The sequence below is a fragment of the Mytilus trossulus genome, chromosome 11 (genome assembly GCF_036588685.1).
Source record: "Mytilus trossulus isolate FHL-02 chromosome 11, PNRI_Mtr1.1.1.hap1, whole genome shotgun sequence".
In the NCBI taxonomy this organism is placed as follows: Eukaryota; Metazoa; Mollusca; class Bivalvia; order Mytilida; family Mytilidae; genus Mytilus; species Mytilus trossulus.
The window spans coordinates 1,900,799-1,922,944 of record NC_086383.1 but is presented as its reverse complement, the minus strand read 5'-3'; the positions used below and the strand labels follow the sequence as shown (position 1 = coordinate 1,922,944).

Sequence of the window (22,146 nt, the reverse complement as noted above, 5' to 3'; positions counted from 1 at the left end):
CGTATAAACTGAACGCATGTCTTAATCAAATTTGCTGTGTTCCATGGCAATTGATACATGTAGCTCCTACGTCATTGAGTCAAAACTTTGAGATTGTTCTCAATGGACATAATGCAAACTCTTTATTTATAGATTCTTTGGTTTCAAGTGTTAGGTTTAGATAGATATTATCTGTAATAATGTGGAAAAATACACAGATATTCCAATGATCATATCCCAATGTGAATAACAGTTTAAAATATTACATTTTCATTGACAACTGCTTATTTCAGTTATCACACACATATAATTAACATTACCTCTTCTTTTAATAGTTCATGGCAGTGGGGTATTCTGAAATGTATTGTGTCTTTGGTTCGATGATCTGTTGGACAAACGAAAGGTTTATGAAAAAGTATACGTCTTATGTTGCATTTGCGTTGTTTTGTATTTTTAGCATGGCGTGGCCCTTTTATCTTCGATTTATGATATCGAGTATAACGTTGGTGTATCCGACCTCAATAAAGTAATTCAGTAAATGAAATGATCAGCTGGAGATCCTGAAAGTGTATCCAGTTAGACTGAAATGATTTCCTGTTGACACTCAACTTTAATAAAATTATTAAACATCCGACGGCACAGTATACGCAATACCATATTCAAAAATCGTCAACCACGTAGGACGAAGCAATTATCAATATAAAAATAACAAATGGGAATAGCATGACCACCAAATGCAGAGGGACCAAAACTATCGACAGGGTTTAACCATCTGTTGTTTTTTTACACAAAGTCGCTTATATATTCATCTTGGTTTACTTGTTATATCAGGATGAACTTTTATCAAGGTTAGTTGTCTTTGCAGTTTTAAAGGATAGTGAAGACACATGAATAGGTTTGTAAATCAGATACTTAAACTAGTTGATAATGGATGTTAAACAAGTCTTGTGTTATATCCTTAATTACATTGTTAATAATCTTGGCCCACCGCACACAACATTGACATAATGCATTACAGCTCGCAAACGGAGCCACAAGCTGTATTGCCTCTTTAAATTTATCGCATATTTGCTCTAGATAGAAATGTTTACATCATGTTAATAAAATAAAACACGAAAATGTTTTCGAACAATTAAATACATCGTGTAAAAAAAAAATTCGTTTTCATTTTTGTTCGATCTTTGATTATTTATAAAGATTCATTTGTATGAAGGATTGTCGAAAAATAATTAATTTCAAGATATTAAGAAAATTAAGTCACAAAGGAAAATATGTTCGGTCCTATGTGTTCTTTGTACAATTAAAATATTAGATTGTTTATTAAACAGGTTGATTAAAAAATCTGTAATTGTTTAACCTGAGGAGATGTCTATATAGAAAAGAAAGGTTTATTTGAATGTCAGCCGGGTTGTTTTTCCAATACGGCAGATGATTTAACTAAATGACTTTGATGATATTATAAATACTGTAAACCAACTAATTTTTGGGAGCGTTTATGTCGCGAAACTTAGGCAGCAAAATAACGAGTCAATTACTCGATGCGAATGTATTATCCGTGTGTTCCACTGTCCTATATGTCCTCTCATTTTTTTGTATTGTAGTCTTGTCATGTAATAATGTCATTGTAATGTTATATTAAACATTGCCATAAAGGCAGAAGGTTTGGTATGCCATAAATCCAGGTTCAATCCACTATTTTTTTCTTAAAATGTTCTGTACCAAGTCAGTAACATTATCATTGTTATTTCAAAGTTTGTTTCTGTATGTGTTATATTTTAATGTTGTGTTTCTGTTGTGTCATTGTTCTCCTCTTATATCTGATGCATTTCTCTCAGTTTTAGTTTGTAACCCGGAATTGTTTTTTCTTTATCGATTTATGAGTTTCGAACAGTGGTATACTTCTGTTGCCTTTATTTTCATTTATTTGTTTCCATATCTTACAAACTGCAGTCTGATAGTACGTCCCTTCCTTATTAACAATATTAAGAAAAGCGACATTATTATAGCTCTGTTTAATGGCCATAAATCCATTAAAAGTGAAAACAAATCCGGGTTACATATTGAAACCTGGATATAACATTAACTATAAAATGAAAACGACGGAACAACAGTGTGTCATAATTTGTTTTAATTCTGTCAACAATCAACTGTCTGTAAATAATTAGTTTTATTTAGCAGTACTTCGAAGGAGACAATTTTTCAAAATAAAGCTCCAGTATTGATTGACTATTACTTATTTTCATTTTCATTTTTTATTGAGTCGATAATGAAAGCTGTATTTTGGAATTGTCATACAAATAATGAACGTTATGGTTTACTTTTTACAAATGTGACTTGAACGGATAAATGTCTCACTTGCACTACTACCACATCTTCTTTTATTTGTTATCTCTGGAATTCTCGCATAAGTTCGAATTCAACATATTGTATATAGCATTGCCAATCAAATAGTATGATGCAACAACAATTCCGATATAACTTCTGAAGAACCGTCTGAAATAACAATGTATGACGAAGTTGTAAGCCTGTGCTGTACAATAACTGTCTTAAATAGTTCTTATTTCTATGTGAAAGGTGATAGACATTGATAGACGCTAACAACATGTCAATTGATCCTAATGTCAATATTTGAGCTTGATTTAGCATTGAGATGCTTAGAGTTACAAAATGCTTGTTGCATAATATTTGATTTTGAGGTTTTACTTAAAAACGTCTAAGGAGTATCTTAACGTTTTACTTATTAGATTGAAAATGTCTCAAAATATAAACATTCAGTCTACAAATAACTATAGTTCAAGTATTTGATATATGGTAATTCAACAGTGTTAACGCAAGATATATATTTTTCGTAAATGAGTTCTCGTTATAGACAGCATAAACTGATAATGATAAGATAATGTCGATAAAGTGAAAAGTTTCATCGTTACAATGATGTGTCTCTACTGCTACAATTAAATAATGTAATTACTTGACCCCCTTCTCATATTATATCTATTTTCGTGAGCATGACCAATGCCCGTAAGATTTTAGCAAACATTCCGAATCAACGATATGTATTTCAATGATTGGCTCTTAAACCTGGTAAAGTTGAAATACATGCATGAACATCGGTGGAGTCTTATAAATGAATGGATGTCATAACCTGCGTTCTTATAATCTCCTTATTTAGAAATAATAGATGAGTAGTGACTTTTTTGTACAATTATAGATGCAAGAAGCTTCATTCAAAGCTGGACATGTTTATCACGTAGACAACACAGTCTGAATTAATTTGTGTGTTTTTCAATTGACATTGACCATCAATAGATGCATACACATGTATGCAACTATCATGAAGACTGTGGTATATCCATGACTTAAAATAATAACAAATAAATGCATGCTGTAATAAAAAGTTATACACACTTCTGTCTAAAATCTTGAATCCTATTTGTAGATAACTCTTTTAGAACAGAATCTTCCTAACCATAATATCTCTTTGTTTTTTTATAGATCGATCCAAATCTGACAAAAGATGGACGAACGATACCAAAGGGACAGTCAAACTCATAAATCTAAAACAAACTGACAACGTCATGGCTACACATGAAAAAGACAAACAGACAAACAATAGTACACATGACACAACATAGAAAACTAAAGATTAAACAACACGAACCCCACCAAAAAAATAGTGGTGATCTCAGGTGCTCCGAAATGTTGAGCAGATCCTGCTCCACATGTGATAGGTGTTGTAACGGTCATGGTGTCATAACCAAAGGTTCACTATCTTTCAGTTTATTGAAAACAGACGCTTAGCTAGCCGCTAACATCATTTAAAGTAAAAACATGTATCCTGCAATTCGTCATCCTTATATTGCGTTCGAAAAATCATTTATTAATCGCATGATGACCTGACAATAGTAATACATTATAACTTATTTCCTAAGTTGGTGTTCAAGGTATGTCAATATGAGACCAAACATGGAAGTTAATTTAACATTTTGACGATAATATTGCATTGTATTCAAAATAGTCATGATATTCTTTTATTTATTACATTCTTTAAGTGAATAGTAAACATCGTTGCAGCATCAATTGTGATCATATTTTTGAATGCCATTAGCAGTCCCGTCTGTCACAACGATTATTTAAAAAACTAGCTATTGGATTGAATGAGATAAAATTGACGATACATTTATCTTTCTATCGTTTAAGAATGAAGCTTGCGTCCGTTGAGACTATTGATGAGATTAAAACTTTGATAATTTCTATAATGCACGTGTTTAACGAGAAAAGCTAAGATGTGTTACCTTGGAACCGAGACAAATATTTACTTATATTCCATAACATACTTTGGTAGCATTATTAGCTTCCAAAGTTTAGATCAAAACTGTCAAACGAAATCTCAACTGTTTAAATTAATTTTATAACTAGATTTTCAAGCACCAAAAAAACTGTGTATTATATCTTCAATTATAGTTTTGCTCTGTTACTATTTATTTTGTTATGGTTTTGTTTGTGTTCTAAGACGCTTTTCTTTTATTATTTACAATGAGATGTTAATTATTGCTGAGAAGTAATGTCTATGTAATGATTTGAAACAAGACACAAACGTCCTTACTCCAAAACGCAAGTTCATCTCCATTATACAACATGTATGTTAATGTTCATAATCAAAATTGATTTTAATAAAACAAAATATTCTCACCTTAAACAAAAATTAAACATGTCATACAACTCCAGTGTTAAATGAGAATTATGAACTGGATTTGAATATGAAATCTAGCTCTTATTTTGTCTGCGTTGGTAGAAACTATAAAAAAAAATTGAACCTTGCTCACGTAAATTAACAATGAATGAAATTTTACAAAGGGAGTAAATCTTAATTTTCAGACACGTCTATCAAAAGAGTCATACATTTGTCTTCTTTAAATTTTTTCGATATTTGAACTCAGGGGAAAAGTTGTGCTACAATGTATACCTCCTCTGAAAATAAACACAATATACCGATTATAACCTTTTATTTTAATGTTTTATCGATTACAATTGTTTAGGTACTTTTAAAGTTCACAGCGATATAAACAAAGCTTAAATCGGTGCTTGATTGATATGGCTGTTATGATGCATGCACAAGACCATAGACATATCTGATGCAAAATATCAAGGATATACTCAAATGATATAAGTATTTGTTAATTCTTTAACTTTTTTACAACCAAATATCATTTGCAATTAGCATTGAACGTGTTTAATTGTTAAGTTTGAATACTACTGTTAGCATCTTATAAGTACAATAATCGTGTACACTTTTTTTTTTTTATCAGATAAAAAGGTGAGAGCGCTAAAGATATGGGTCATGTCGATGTAATAAAAATTATGTTTTATATTAAAGTTTTATAAATTGCAAACATCTGAAATATTGTACTTCCTACCAAATAGCAGTCATACATCACGCATACGTTATTCAGCGTGCTGTTTTATCACCTTTTGAATATATTTTGTTAATTTAGATTATTTGAAAATGGTGTCTAAAGCTTTTGGAAAATATCCAGAAAAGATTGATAAAGAATAAAGCATGACAAACGATGTGCGGTATGATAGGAAACACATTTCTTTTCTTATAACATAAATAACAAAACGCACAATAATATTGATATGTTAATGCATTAAAAGATGCCTTTAATGTTTTACCGACATGCAATCATTCCATTATCTTTTTGTTTTTGTAAAAAGTTAATCATAAAATACTATCTTAATACAGTTTGCAATGTAAGAATGTATCTAAATTGGGTTTCTGCATGTAATGAATTCATATCAATGAACTATTAAATTCGATTATCTGCCAGTTTGAAACAGACAAAAGACGCCATTGTTTTACTTTTGTCGTAATATGAAACTTTCTAACTTCAATTTTGATGAAAAATAGCACTTTTCCCTTACATGTAGTTGAATAATAAGTCACGCAAGTGTTGTTCAAATTTTGAATGAGATACAGACATAGCACTTTAATATTGCCTATTTGCCAATACTGCATATTATAACGAATAACACTTACTCTTTATCAGGTATATCGCATGCATCAAAGTTGTGTCACTATATTTTGATTTTGCACAAGTGTATTATAATTCATTGACAATCAAAGAAAAGGTACACGTAAAGTCATCTATTTTTGAAGTTGCAAACAAATAAAATGCAATCTCTTAAATTTTTTTTATAACTAAACAATATACAATACTTTTAAATATACATTGCTTATGACATAATGCGCAATAAACTATTGTCTTCTTAACCGGACACATGTGTGTCTTCTGAATCGAACCATATACACACTAGGAAAGCGGCGCTGTTTAGTGCTTCCCAACATTGCAACATTTTTTTAAAAATTGCTGATACACATTACATTATCGCACCAAGTTTATTTGGCGAGTTTTTTTTTTTATGACACATCGCGAGGTAGTTGCAGCAAGCGTCACTCATGATTATTTGGTTAATAAAACTCGCAACTGGCCTTCAATACTATAATAATGGGATCTATACTGATTTTATTGTCATCGAACCTGTGTTTGTCAAAACCAATGAAAGTAACCAACGTTATAATTTAGAACGTGAAATGCTCGTTTGGTGTCTTAAATAAAGGCAACAGTAGTATACCGCTGTTCAAAACTCATAAATCCATGGACAAAAAACAAAATCGGGGTAACAAACCAAAACCGAGCGAAACGCATTAAATATAAGAGGAGAACAACGACACAACACCGAAACGCAACACACACAGAAACAGACCAATCATCAGACAAAACACCACGAGAATAACAAATGTACACAGGCAAAATTGCAACGCATGTTTACCAGGTGTTCTTGAAAACGTATTGTAAACATGCGTTTCACCATATGTTTACCATGTGTTTTGAGTAACAGGTGGTAAACATGTGTTTGAAACCATGCGTTTCCCATATGTTTGAAAAACATGTGGTAAACATGCGTTGGTGAACGCATGTGAAACACATGTTTACAAAACACACGAGAAACATACGTTTGACCATATGTTTACAATATGTTTTAAAAAACACCTGGTAAACATGCGTTTGAAAACATGTGGTTTACATATGTTTGTAAAAACACCTGTTAAACGCATGTTTTGAGTAACACCTGGTAAACATATGTTTAAAAACAGGTTGTTAACGTATGTTTTGAGTAATACCCTATAAACATATTGATGTTTAAAAACATATGTTTTCAGATTTTATATGATTACTTAAATTAAGGGGGAAAGCATTAAACTTCAAAAAGAGAGGGTATGATTATTTTTTTCTGACTCAGGAGTTTTTTTTTGCACACAGTGTGTACAAATTTAATTAGTTTTTCGACGCTATCAATCAAATTATTTTGTCAAAATTAAACACTAATCAACTGACCTACGCTTTATTAAAGTTATTATTTCAAACGGGAAGGTGTCACACGCGTAGCTGCATTTGATGACAAATATAATAGGTTTTAGCAGTTAAAGTAAATACAAATGTTATATTGTATTTCCGGTTTTTATAATCAATTTCTTTGATAAATCGTAGTTCCGAAACATCCCTTACTCACTTTCAAAATTTCATCATGATGCGATCAAGAAAACAGTCGGCAGGTGAGATTCTTTCATAATATCCGTAATGAAAGATAGTGAAACTGTTTCAAGCGGAAGCTTAGTTTATTAATTTGTATCTCTGTGTCTATATTTGTTTCTCACTTGCAAACCTAAAAATTTAGTCGAATTCTGTACCGTATTACATGCTTGGCGTCCCAAGAAAATAAAGATATCTGCGTAAATGCATCTCATTCTGATTTTAGTTGTTTTTAGCGAACACAGTAAAGTCTGGCACAACCTGCGAAAATCAAAAGAGTAAAAAAACCCAGATATTATGGAAGGACAATTAAAAAATGAAAAATCGCTGGTAAAAGTAGAAATTTTCGTTTGCAAAATATATTGGTCAGGTGAGCAATTGTGAACTGTCTCGTCTCACTTTGCGTCCGTCTATCTGTAGATTGTTGTCAGGTGTGGATTATGGCCGTTTCATTTTGAAACTTTAATTTCTTGCTCATTTTACTGCACAATAGTTCGAAACATCTACATTTCACCCCTTTGGAAGAATATTTTAATAATTTTACCTAAAAAAAACCTCCAAATTTTTTTCGCCTCCCTCCGCTCGGCAAATATAAAACGTTGCCCCCCTAACTGAAAATGTAACAAACTAATTGAATAAAAATAAATACAAGGTTCTGGATGAGGGTCCTTTATATCTTTAATTTTCAGACCATTAACATTTTCTCTGTTTCTTCATTTATAATGTGTCCTTTACTTTCAATAATTTTCAATATTCAGCCTCTAATTATAATTTAGAAGTTGAACCCCATGATTCTCAAATGTTCTTTGTTCTATTTTTTGCATTTTTACTCTCCTCTTTCCTTTCTTTATTCTTTCTCATTATTCTGCACTTTAATTTGTCCATCATTCTGTATTCTTTCCTCCCGAAACGGTTTCCAGACCCTCACTTTAGCAAATGTACGTAAGTACGCAAACCCGGAATTCTCACCGTTACCATTTTGTATACTATGACGCAATACTATGGGCACAAGGATAATAGTTACGCTGAACGGTGCCCACTGGTCACCTGAACAGAAACGGTTAAAATTGAGTCTATACGCGACAAAAAATAGTACATGATTTCCGGTTTAAGTGAAAGTACCTTACTAAGCAGGGGATACACAGTTTATAATTGCTGCTATATAATACGGATATTAGCTTAATGCAAAGTCCCGGAATAACCATATTTCAAAGGATACTGTTGAGAGAGATACAAAAAGTAAAGAAAATACCAAATAATCAATAATCATAATAATTCACTAAAAAGAAACAATTGAAAATGCATAGAAGATTCATCCTTTACTCTATTTATATCTTAAAGCGAGTGACATGGCTTATTTTTTATTAGAAAAAAAACCCTAACGTCCTATTTTGCACTCTCATGACGTATATTGAATGGCCCCCTACACAGATATTGAATTTCGTTACATCTTGCCACCCTTTACATAATTAATTGTGGTGACCTCTGGTCACCCTACACATATATTGAATTTGGTAACTTCTGATCACCCTTTACATATATTGAATTTACCTACAATTAATTAGATACTGAATTTTGTAACCTCTGGTCAACTTTGCCACCTTAAACAGATATAGAATTTTGTTACATCCTGTCACGTTTCAGATATTAACTGTGGTGACCTCTGGTCACCCTACACATATATTAAAATTGGTTACCTGTGGTCACCCAACACATGCATTAAATTCTCTTAAACATGAAAAGATATTGAATTTGGTTACTTCTGGTCACCCCGGCAAGCCTTCTCAGATATTGAATTTTGTTACATCTTGTCACCTTTTACATAATTAATTGTGGTGACCTCTGGTCACTCTATACATATATGAACTTTAAATACCTCAAGTGACCCCACACATCAACTGAATGGGGTTACCTCTGGTCACCCTTCACATATTTTGAATTTGGTTACCTCTTATCATACACAAATATATAATTTGGTTATCTCTAGTCACCGTGCATACATATTGAATTTAGTTACCTATATTTAGCCTACTTAAATATTAAATTTTGTAAACTTCGTTCACCCTACTCATATATTGAACGTTGTAGCTTCTGATCAATCTTCACAAATATTGAAAAAGGTAACCTCTGGTTAACCATTACAGATATCGAATGTGCTTACCTCTGATCATCCTATACATATATTGACTATGGTCACCCTACAAAGATATTGAACATGGTTACCTCTGGTCACCCTACAAATATATTGAATATGGTGACCTCTGGTCACCCAACCAAAATTTTGAATATGGTTACCTCTGGTCACCCTATGCAGATATTGAATAAGGTTACCTCGGGTCACCTTACACATATTTTGAAAATGGTTACCTCTGGTCACCCACACAGATATAAGCTATGGTTACTTCTGGTCATCCTACAAAGATATTGAAAATGGTAACTTTTGGTCAACATTCAATAAATTGACTTATGTTACCTATTATAACAATTCACAAAAAATGAATTTGGTCAGCATCGGATATCTCGATTCACACTTTATGCGCTACTTTTATAATTAATATAGTAACTTCTGGTCGCTGTACACATATATCTAATTATTTTGCCATTGTCAACAAATATATATAGCAATTGGCTTTTTTGGAATGTGGTTACCTCGGATCACTAAACATAGATAAAAAAATATTTTTCTTTAGACACCATGCATAAATATTGAATTTAGGTACCTTTATTAACCCTACTTATATGTTTAATTTGGTAATCTCTGGTCACACTACCAAGATGTTGAATGTGGTTAGCTCTTGTAACCATACAAAGATATTGAATATGGTTACCTCTGGTCACCCAACACATATATTGACTATGGTGACCTCTGGTCACCCGACCAAAATTGTGAATATGGTTACCTCTGGTCACCCTACACAGATACAGATATTGAATAAGGTTACCTATGGTCACCTTACACAGATACAGATATTGAATAAGGTTACCTATGGTCACCTTACACATATATTGAATAAGGTTATTTTTGGTCACCTTAAAAGATATTGAATATGGTTACCTCTGGTCACCCTAAACATATATTGACGTTGGTTACCTTTGGTCACCCTACATATATTTCAAACATGGTAACCTCTGGTCACCCACATATATATTGGCTATGGTAACCTCTGGTCATTCTACACAACATATTGAAAATGGTTACCTTTGGTCACCCTACAATAGATTGGCTTATGTTACTTATGGTTACAATTCATTAATAATGAATATCTTTTGTCAACTTAAAAGATATTGAATGTGGTTACCTCTGGTCACCCTACACAGATATCGAATTGGGTAACCCTTTCATATTATTGAATGAAATTACCTCCGGGCATCGTATAATATATTAACTTAAGTAACTACTGGTCACCCTTTAGTGGAATGGGGTAACCTTTGGGCAGCATACACAGATATTAATTTTAGTAACCTCCGGTCACCGTTCAAAAATATTGGCTTTGGTAACCTCTGGTCTCAATGAATTTTTATTGGAATCGGTTATCTCGTATCACACTATACAGATGTTAAATTTGGTTAACACTTCCCGCAACATTTTACACAGTAAATGAACTTTGGTGTTTTCTGGTCAAAGTATACAGATGTACTGTTGACCTTGGTTCTGTATATGTCAGTACTTGTATTGATCTATGATATTTCTATAAAAGTTGGTTAAATTTCATTTTTCTTCCTTTGTTTTGGAATTCACCAGAATGAAGCTGTAGCTGAACCAGAGCTATGCACACAAATACTGAAGGAAGAGATAATTTTCTACCAAGAATTGAAAGAGAAATTGTTCTTATATAATAATGTACTTTTGTAAATTTTAATGACTGATATAAGCATAATGCTGATAAAGAGTAATTCAGAAATTACTGATTGATACCCTGTTTTGTTCTTCAGACATGACTTGATTGCCTTATGTTCAAATGACATATTTTTTATAGTACTCGTCTGTTCAATTTCGTATATGTTTTTGTCCGTAAAATGATTCAATGAGAGCTGTACAGACGAGTTTTCTGTAGACTGAACGTATATCTGACTTCTTATAATAGATGTTTTGTATTTTCGTTTTTTTATCCCTTTGATTGTTTTAAGTGCTATACTTGTTCACACGTCATATATTTTGTCAATAGAGTTTACATTTTTGTCTTTTCAGTTTTAATTGAGGTTATTTAATATGAGAACAATGTAGCTAGTTTGTCGTCTTCTCATCCATTATATGAACATGATTTTAACATAAAATATGTAATTCATACTCATACTTATGGGCATTTATAATTATGTAACATTTACATTGTAGAGGGGTATAACCATTAGTAATTATTTACCAGAATGAAGCACAAAGAAAAAGAATAATAAAACTAGGATGAAATGTGGTGGTTTTAGATGTTACATATAAAGGTATATACTTATATATAATCATGGAAATTTCAATTTAAAATATTGATACGTTTAAAAAAAAGTTTAACTGTGTGACAATAAACTTACAACATATGTTAACTGCCTATGGTTATTCATTCTATGCTCTTTTTGCAATAGATGAACAGCAAGGCCGGGGCACTCATATTTTGTAATATATCTCGTCAAATGATACTGGTTGTCAAAATAGTTGTGAGATCTCTGAAGACTACGGCTGAAAATCATGGATTTGATTTATGTCCAAGGTTTGTGGGTATCAAAGTTGACAATAATTCAAATTCAATATCATTGCTTATTAACACTTCATTTTCGTCATGTTATTTGTTTACAATTAGTTACATCATTCGGAGTCAAGACCAAATCTGATATGGATATAAAAGATAAATAAAGGCCATTCAATTATATCTTTTAATATATTTGTCTGTAAAAATTACAGGTTAAACTATGACATTGTTCACATATTCGTGCAGTGATAGTTATTTAACTATTGACCAATAGACAATGCTAAGAAAGATTCATCTAAAGAAACATCTTTTCCTGCATATCAAATTTAATACAATTAACGTCAACACAAATTTCAGTTGAATTTTGGCAAAGAATATTAGATAAATAATTTTACGTAATAATATTTATCTCATGAACTAGTGACACTTACAAAAAACATAAATTTTGGTTGATAAAAGATAAAAAGAACCCACTAAAACATATAGCAATGAATCTCTATTGAATTATAACAGTAAAATAATTTAAAAGTACAAAGAGTTGCTTGATGCGATTTGAAGATCTTACCTATAAATGTACAATGCTTATGAGTACATGCGTGTTTTATCTTTAGATTCTGTTCCTATACTCAAAAGAAATGTGTCAATATAATTTTCATCAACAAATATTCTTTTCAAAAAGTTCAAATGTTGCAAGAGAAGATGCCTTCCAAACAAATAACAGACTACTTGTTAGACAACTGGTGTACTGACAAGTTGGGATGTCGATGGGCCAACTATGGAAGACATATTTTTTCATTAAGATCAAGATACAAATAACTTAGTTGAAAGGTTATTAATACATTTTATTACTATACACCTTATATATTACAAAATCGAAATTTTAAGCATCATCTAATCATAATCTATTTCATAATAGTAACTAATTATATTTTATTTTGGGGATAAACTGAACTGTCTCAGTTTTTATGACCTGAAGTATAAAAAGTGTTACACTTTGTCTATATCCTACTTCTTCGTGGGTACCAAAGACTTAAAATGATATAAACTATACAATTGTTTAACTATACGGAGAGATTATTGCCGTTCTTTCATGATAGGGTTATGCAAATTTAATACAAAAATCATAATCGTCAATGCAAGTCGATAATTACATAAAAGCAGACAAATGAAAAATGTAGTCTAGCAAACCTGATGTGTATGAAAACATTAAAACAAAAAATATAATGCTACTTATAACATTCAAATGTATACACATTAAAATTTTATGTACTTTCTATTTGTTCCTTCAAAAATAAATCATAAATTCAAACTCAATAACATTTTGTCATTTTCAGGTTTTTCCTGGGCATGAAATACCATTTCCTTGGTGGGTATGCCAATAGCAGAGTAGAGGACTTAATAATCTTACTCCATGTAAATGTAACTATGTTTTATGAGTAAGTAAGTTTAAATTTGTCACAATCCTGTTCTTCTTATCGTTCACTTGAATCGTCTGAAATTAGAAAGATAATTTCAATTAAAGATGCAATTACATTGAATATTAAATACTGTGAATTCAATTTTTTAAGAAATAATTTATTTATAGATCTTTGAATTATGTTTTCAAATAAAAAAAACATCGTAATTTTAGCAATCTAGATGAACTCGCAAAGATTAGTCGCTTGAAAAATATTGGAGGACAAAGGGAAGACAAAAGTAAATTGACAGCAGAGAATATGCTCAAGGCAGAACTTGAACAAATGGTGCAATGGACTTCATCCACAGAATGCACTGTTCCATCACAGACAGCATTTGGGACGATTTATAATGTAGACATTGTCAATGTAGTGTGCAATTGTCCAGCTGCAACAACAAGAGGTATGTTTTTTTTTATTATCTTAAGTCAGTTCAACAATGTTTAAAAGTACACCATCAAGTAAGAATTGTTGAAATCAAGATTATTAATTTCGCGGGTGCCGTATATGGTCCCACAAATGCTTAGCCTTCTGGAGCATCTAATTCTACTTCAGGTTTTTAGTGGAATTCGCGTTGTTTATTATTTTATTTTTTTACTGTTGTGAATGTCTTTTGGGTTAAGAGTCTCCTCGATTTTGATTGTTTTTGTCTTCCAACAAGGCGTCATCAGGTTATACAAGTGCAAATAATAATTTGACTCATCAATTTTTCTAAAACAATGCGATTTAATTTAAGTTAATCTTTACTGAATGTTCATTAGTGGTTTTGTTTGAAGGTTGTACAATTGAAAGTAAACCATAAAGGTATAATGCAGTTATTTATGTTCCATTCTCTCCTATTTTTTAGGGATGTGTGAGCATGTTCATTTAGCAGAATTTATTGCGTCTAAAAGGAACATCGACCTCACTGTAGGGCGCAGATCTAGAGGTTTTGTCCAGATTGGGAAATGTATCAGTTGTTTATTTGACCTCATTTAAATGTACATGTTTTGCCAATAGCCATGGTATACATTGTATTTGTGTGATGGTAGCAAAAAATAGTATTTTCATCACCTGACATAGAGTCTACCCCAATTGATGAAACAAGACAACAATTAAAGGAAGACAAAGAAACAACCGAACAGGCTATTAAAAGAAAAATTTAGGGAATATATATGTAAACAATGATTACTTCCTGACAATTGACGTGAAAAAATACTATTTTACAAGCAATCACAACGGCATTACATATTTGTAAGACAACCAACTTTTCCAAAACAACAAGAAAGCGAAAGCAACATCCGCTGTTTCCAAGCCGAAAATCCAAAAGTTCAAAAACTGATCATGACTCTTCAGTAAGCCGAAAGTGTGTTGTAAAAAACAGGGGCGAAAAGTTAATGATGATGGCAGTTTCAAATCGACCCACAGAAAGAAAGAATCCATTCGTAAACTATTTCAATGACCAAAATAATGAAATATTATACTGATTTAGAAAAACTGCTTTTTCTTGATATTCATTCAAAAAATTTATATGTTACATTGGTGCATAAAGGCTTTAAAAGTAGGACGTATACAGTTTGCTATTGATATGTTTTGCAAAGATACTGATGTTACCAAATGTATATAATTTAATATAACTAATACCTATTCCTAATGAAGATTTTGTCAAACAGATAAATTGGCTATATATATACATTTGACTAGGTCTGTTTGCTGTCTCAAGTAGGTAATATGTTTTAAGCAAATGATCAAATATGTTTGAAGTTTAGATAATACGTGTGATGCGTCTAATAAATCATTACCTGGCAGCATTGTCTCTATTGTCTTCCAAAAGGCCTCAAAACTTTCCCATGAATTGCCTTGTTAACATTTGTTTTATTTAGTTCGCCTATAACATGGCCAATAAATTATCTGCAAATATAAGTTAAGACAGCAGTTTTATTATTACAGGACATTTCTTTACCTACATTATTTTATATAATGACACTATTTTAATTCTGACTTCTAGTTTTAATAAGACTAATTTAATCTGAACAAAGAAAATACTTTACAAAAATGTATTTAATTGACTTAAATATTCTTTTTAAAATGTTTTAGTATGTTGGTACTATAATGCTTAATTTATAAAATCAATTTTTGAACAGCTGGTAGTATGTTTGTGTTTGAATCATTTCCATTCGCAATTAACACAATTGTTCATTTTCTATATAATACATTTGTAGACCTCGAGTGCAAAAAGATAGATTGCATTATAGACTTGATTATGAATTTATGAACTGAATTTTGTTTCAAATTTAGTCTAGAATAATTATTGAAAAATAGATGAGAATACTCAGTGTATAATTGATTGTTAAGAAGATGAATACATAATGATCATGGTATTTGGAAAATGTATGTTTTATATATTTCATGTTTATCTAGTTGTTTGCATTTTCTATTGTGTATTTTATTCCATACTCTTAGTATGTAATAAGGATGTCAAGAAGACAATTGCTTTTGTAGCCATTATAGATCCAATGTTCGTTAAATCTGAACAATTGAATTCCCCTCAAACACTTACTTAGTTTTTTCATTGTCATCCTTTTTTGGGGCAGATGTCCCTTTCATTTTTCGGAAAACAGCCTTTTTGGTTGATTCATTATCGACAGGAGCCTCGGTTAAAGCATTTAACTTGATAGTCAACATCACCTGGAACTGAAGTGAGATACAGTTGTGATCTTTTCTTGCAGTTAAGCTAAAAAAATATATGGAATAAGACATATTAGGCACCGTTATGAAATTTCTTACAACTTAAAAAAATGTCTTACAGATTGGCAAAGTGACATGTATATGATTCACAGTAGACATATGATTTCTAATGATACAGTAATATACCAAGGGATCCTAAACTCAAGCATGAACAATATCATGGGCACCGCATAATGAGCTGGATTTGCTAACCATTCTAGATAACATGAGACCACCCTGGTTTTTGGTGGGGTTTATGTTGCTCAGTTTTATTTTTTCTATATTGAATTATAATGATTGCAATTTGAATTTCAATCTTTTTTAATTTTTTGGTCCAGCTTTGTCAGTTTGTTCTCCAAATTTTAGTTTGAATGTTCCTTTCGACCCATTCACCATTCCTTACCTACCATGTAATTACTCTATGAATGCTTTAAAAAAAAAACACGAGATCACCAATATATGTAATTTAACCAGCAAAAACTGTTTTCTTTGAGAATCAAGTGTATTGACTAATATACAATAGAATATAGTCTTGCTGAACCAGTAATGCATATCAAACCTGTTCTTGTTCTTTTTTCATTTTCTTTGATTGTCTTACAATTCCTACAAATGATAAAAAAACATAACATGACTTATGTTTTGATGACCAGAGGTAACCAAATCTGAAATCAGCATTAGGTGACCAGAGGTAACCAAATCAAATATTAACATAAGGTGACCAGAGGTCACCCAATCTAATAACATAAGGTGACCAGAGGTCACCAAATCCAATATTAACATAAGGTGGCCAGAAGTCACCAAATCTAATAACACAAGGTGACCAGATGTCACAAAATCCAATATATGAATGAGGTGACCAGAAGTTACCCCATTCTAACATGTTAAGGCCACCACAGGTTAACAAATCCCATTTCTTGTTTAGATGTAATCAATATTAAATATTTATGTAAGGTAATCAAGAAACAAAAAAAAATGATTTGTTCAATCAGGCCTAAGTGGCCATTTTACCAGAAACAATTGCAAGATTTAAGTTCAAAAAGAATTATATTTGCAGCATTATATAAGCATAGTGTATGTTTTCATTATATTAAAGGTTTGACACAATAAATTAAATGCATACATACCATTCTCATCTACATTTTCTGAGGACTTCTGAAAAAAGAATATAAATATATGATAAATGTGTTAGTAAATTCAATTATCTTATGAGGATCAGTATTATTTTACTTAATTATCAACTGCCAATGATCTTGGCAATGTTTGCAAGGTCAAGGATTTTTCTTATATTTGTTTGTAGATGATCATGAAAGATAATGTCTATTGTGTTAAGTTTCATAGGCATATTAAACTTCACGTAATAATATTCTATAACATAAGATGACCAGAGATAACCAAATCCAATATTAACCTAAAGTGACCAGAGGTCACCAAATATAATATTAACATAAGGTGACCAGAGGTAACCAAAGCTATAATTAACATAAGGTGACCAGAGGTGTGAAACGTCGCACGATACTGGTGTCACCTAACGTTACTCACTCAAAGACGTAAGACAAAATAAAAACGTTGGAATGCATGTTGTTCAGATGGCTTTTCACAATAAATTTTAAAGGATTGAATTTTTCCCTAAGAAAGGATTTTTTTTCTTAGATAAAAGATGTTAAGCTTTAGTTTTATTAAAAATAAAAAAGTAACTTGTATTGAAACCATTTAATTATATACATTTCAATTATAAGGGCAATCGAATTTTTTTTTATGGATAAACTATGCACTGCAAATGCATTATTTTTTGCACTCCAGAATGTCAAGGCAAAAGGACTACGGCATATCTAGCATGGCATTTCTGCACAAATATATGCAAAGGAATTAGCGAGAACAATTATTATAGCTGGTTTTTTTTTCTATCAATTTGTATTATAGCGGATCCGACTATTATAGTCCAGAAAACACTTCAGTTCCGCGAGGAAATCAAGCTCTCTTCCCACCCCTTCTTTGTGAATCGGTAGAGCTTCAAAATAAAACATTAATTTTAAAGTTTTCTTATTAAGCAACAAAATAAAGTAGCCGTATTCCAAATCGTCTGTGAAAACCGCAATCATGACAATTAGACGGAACGTTAGAAACATATTTTATAAAATAACGTCAAAATTGTATGTGGGGACATTGTGTCGGACATTCTTATTTTATCTGATATCTTGTATCTTAGATTTAATTTATGGGAATTTAATATCAAAATAGAGATAAAATTGGGTACTTTTATCCATTATAAAAAAAATTATGTAGCGAATGGCACTGTATTAAATAAATATCATGAAAACACAGAAAACGTAACCCTATCTTTAATTTGGTTTGAAGGGGACAAAATGTCGGACATGGTTAATCAACTCGAATAAAAAGAATTTGCTTTAAAAATTCCTGATTATTGCATGATGCGAAAGTGTGATCTATGTACAAAATACTAGTATAAGAATTATTTACTTTCGACATGGGGATTGCTCTGGAATTCCCTTTCTGGGATAATTTTTAAAAAATTACGACAACCTTTCTTGCATGGGACACATAATTTGTATCATCTTGATCCCTTTTTCTTATATTTCCGTCTTTTCAAAAGAGAAAAATCGACATTACGTCATAAACCACTTATAAATTGCTTGTGCTAGACAATCTTTTATATCGTTTGGTAAAAAGATTTTATATGTTTTTAACGGTATTCAGAATTTCACAAAACTAAAAGTGTAACGCGGGACAAGGAAATCATATTGCAAAATAAAGGTTTTATTGAGTTTTAATTAATGAAAATGGTCTGTTACATATACAAAATTCCAATAATCTGAAAGAAGAGTTTAAAAGCTTTAAAATGATATACAACACTTTATAATATCATAGTTTATGTTTAAAAATTAACAAGATGAATGTGTCTTGTCCGTGATTTCAACAAAGTAACACCAGTAGCGTGCGACGTTTCTAACCAAATCCAATATAAACATAAGGGGACCAGAGATAACCAAAACCAATATAAACATAAGGTGACCAGAGATTACCAAATCCAATATTAACATAAGTGACCAGAGGTCACCAAATCTAATATATGAATAAGGTGACAAGAAGTAACATAATCCATTATTAACATAAGGTGACCAAAGGTCACCAAATCTAATATTAACATAAGGTGACCAGAGGTAACCAAAGCTAGAATTAACATAAGGTGACCAGAGGTAACCAAATCCAATATAAACATAAGGTGACCAGAGATAGCCAAATCCAATATAAACATAAGGGGACCAGAGATAACCAAATCCAATATTAACATAAGGTGACCAGAGATAACCAAATCCAATATTAACATAAGGTGACCAGAGGTCACCAAATCTAAAATATGAATAAGGTGACCAGAGGTAACCAAATCTAAAATATGAATAAGGTGACCAGAGGTAACCAAATCTAAACTATGAATAAGGTGACCAGAGGTAACCAAATCTAATATATGAATAAGGTGACCAGAGGTTACCAAATACAATATAAACACAAGGTGACCAGAGGTCACCAAAGCCAATATTATCAAAAGGTGACCAGAGGTCACCAATTCCATTATATGAATAAGGGGACCAGAAGTTTCCCCATTCTAGCATGCTAAGGCCACTAGAGGTTATCAAATCCCATTTCTGGTTACGATGACCACATGTAATCAAAATAAATATTTGTGTAAGGTAATCAATAAACAAAAAATGATTTGTTCAATCAAGCCTGAGTGGCCATTTTACCAGAAACGATTGCAATTATTAAGTTCAAAAAGAATAATAGTTGAATAGTTGCAGCATTATATAAACATTCTGTGTGTTTCCATCATATTAAATGTTTATTACAATAAATTAAATGCATACATACCACTCTCATCTACATTTTCTGACGACTTCTGAAAAAAGAAGATAAACATATGATAATTGTATTAGTAAATTCAATTTTATGTATCCAAAAGTGTCTGATGATGATAAGAAGAAATTGACTAAATTATCAACTGTCCATGTCCTTGGCAATGTTTGAAAGATCAAGAATTTTTCTTAGATTTGTTTGTAGATGATCGTGAAAGATAATGTTCATTGTGTAAAGTTTTATCGATATATCAAACTTAATAAAATAATATTCTATATTCTTGTTGACCTATAATGTATATCAAACCTGTTCTTCTTCTTTTCTCTTTTTCTTTAAATGTCTCAAACTTTTTACAAATGATATGAAAAACATCAACTAGTTGTATGAAAATGTTAATTACCAGAGATAACCAAATCTGAAATCTGCATAAGATGACCAGACGGAACCAAATCCAATATTAACATAAGATCCCAGAGATCACCAAATCTAATATTTACATAAGGTGACCAGAGGTCACCAAATCCAATATTTACAGAAGGTGACCAGAGGTCACCAAATCCTATATATGAATAAGGTGACCAGAAGTTACCCCATTCTAGCATATTAAGGCCAACAGAGGTTAACAAATCCTATTTCTGGTTAAGATGACCACATGTAATCTAATTAAATATTTGTGTAAGGTAATCATGAAACAAAAAATGAATCGTTCAATCAAGCCTAAGTAGCCATTTTACCAGAAACGATTGCAAGTTTTAAGTTCACAAAGATTGATAGTTGCAGCTTTATATAAACATAGTGTATGCGCGGGTATGTTAATGCTGTATTTTCGAAAAAATGATAAAATGATACTTAAATTTCGACTTTTAATAAAAAGACTTTTTGACTCATTTATAGTGTAATTTGTTATATTTTTTAGTTTTGCTAGTAAGTTGACAATATAAATTTTCGTTTTCAAAAATAACATTCTCAAATTATCACGTGGTTATCACGTGACACTCAAAATCTATTTATAAACGTGAAAACAGTAAACTCAAAAGTGCTAGCGTGTAGACAGTCTTGTTTTTCTAAATATTGTTATCTGTGGATAGCTTATATACCAAAGTATTAGAAAAGTGCTACTCGCCTCCTTTGAATAAAAAGATTAAATACATAAACGGAGATTTTCGACTGAATTGTGCCAAAAATACTTTGACCTTCAGATATTACAACGTCTAACACTTAAACGGTATTAACAACATGAACCGAGTAGCAGTTTTCGAAAAATATTAATATTCAGCTTTCTGTACGTTAACTTGACCCAACAATTCATCATTTCTACACGCTAGCACTTTTGAGTCAAAGTTAACGTGTTTCACAATTTTTTGTGTCCGACATTGTTTACAAACGCACAAGTGACTTTCAAAGGGAAGTAATTCTGTAAACAGAAATAAAAATTTCAGTCATCGGGAAATTATTGCTGATCTTTATTTAAATGTACTTTTTGTTGCATCTTCTCCATAACCAAATATTTAATAAAAGAAACAAACTATTTAAATATATATATTTTACTCGGAGAATAGATCAGAATGATTGTATTTACACATCGGCTTGGGGTATGAAGCCCCTTTTCTTTCTGTTTGGTATTTTTTGGCAAAAAAATTATGTATTGAATTTTTCTACGGACACTGTAGCTTTATCTACCAATAAAACATGACCTCCGTGTATTCGCACAACAGTGTGGGAAGTGTCGTTAAACACCATTCAATCAATCAGATAGCTCTTTGAATTCTATTTTGTCAGGTGAGGTGCCTCTCATGTTTGGCTTTTGCCACTTGTAACAGTGTAAACTTTTAGAGTGTACAATAAAGTCTTGAATCTTGCTCATTCTTC

General features: G+C 31.3%; 1 protein-coding gene across 1 annotated transcript; it reads left to right on the top strand.

The window, feature by feature from the left end:
• Positions 1-12,191: 12,191 nt before the first annotated feature.
• Positions 12,192-14,148, top strand: LOC134691562 (uncharacterized). The gene is made up of 3 exons (XM_063552127.1): positions 12,192-12,268; positions 13,582-13,683; positions 13,878-14,148. Exons 1-3 carry the CDS (start codon positions 12,192-12,194, stop codon positions 14,146-14,148), a joined length of 450 nt encoding a protein of 149 aa, XP_063408197.1.
• The last annotated feature ends 7,998 nt before the right edge of the window (positions 14,149-22,146 follow it).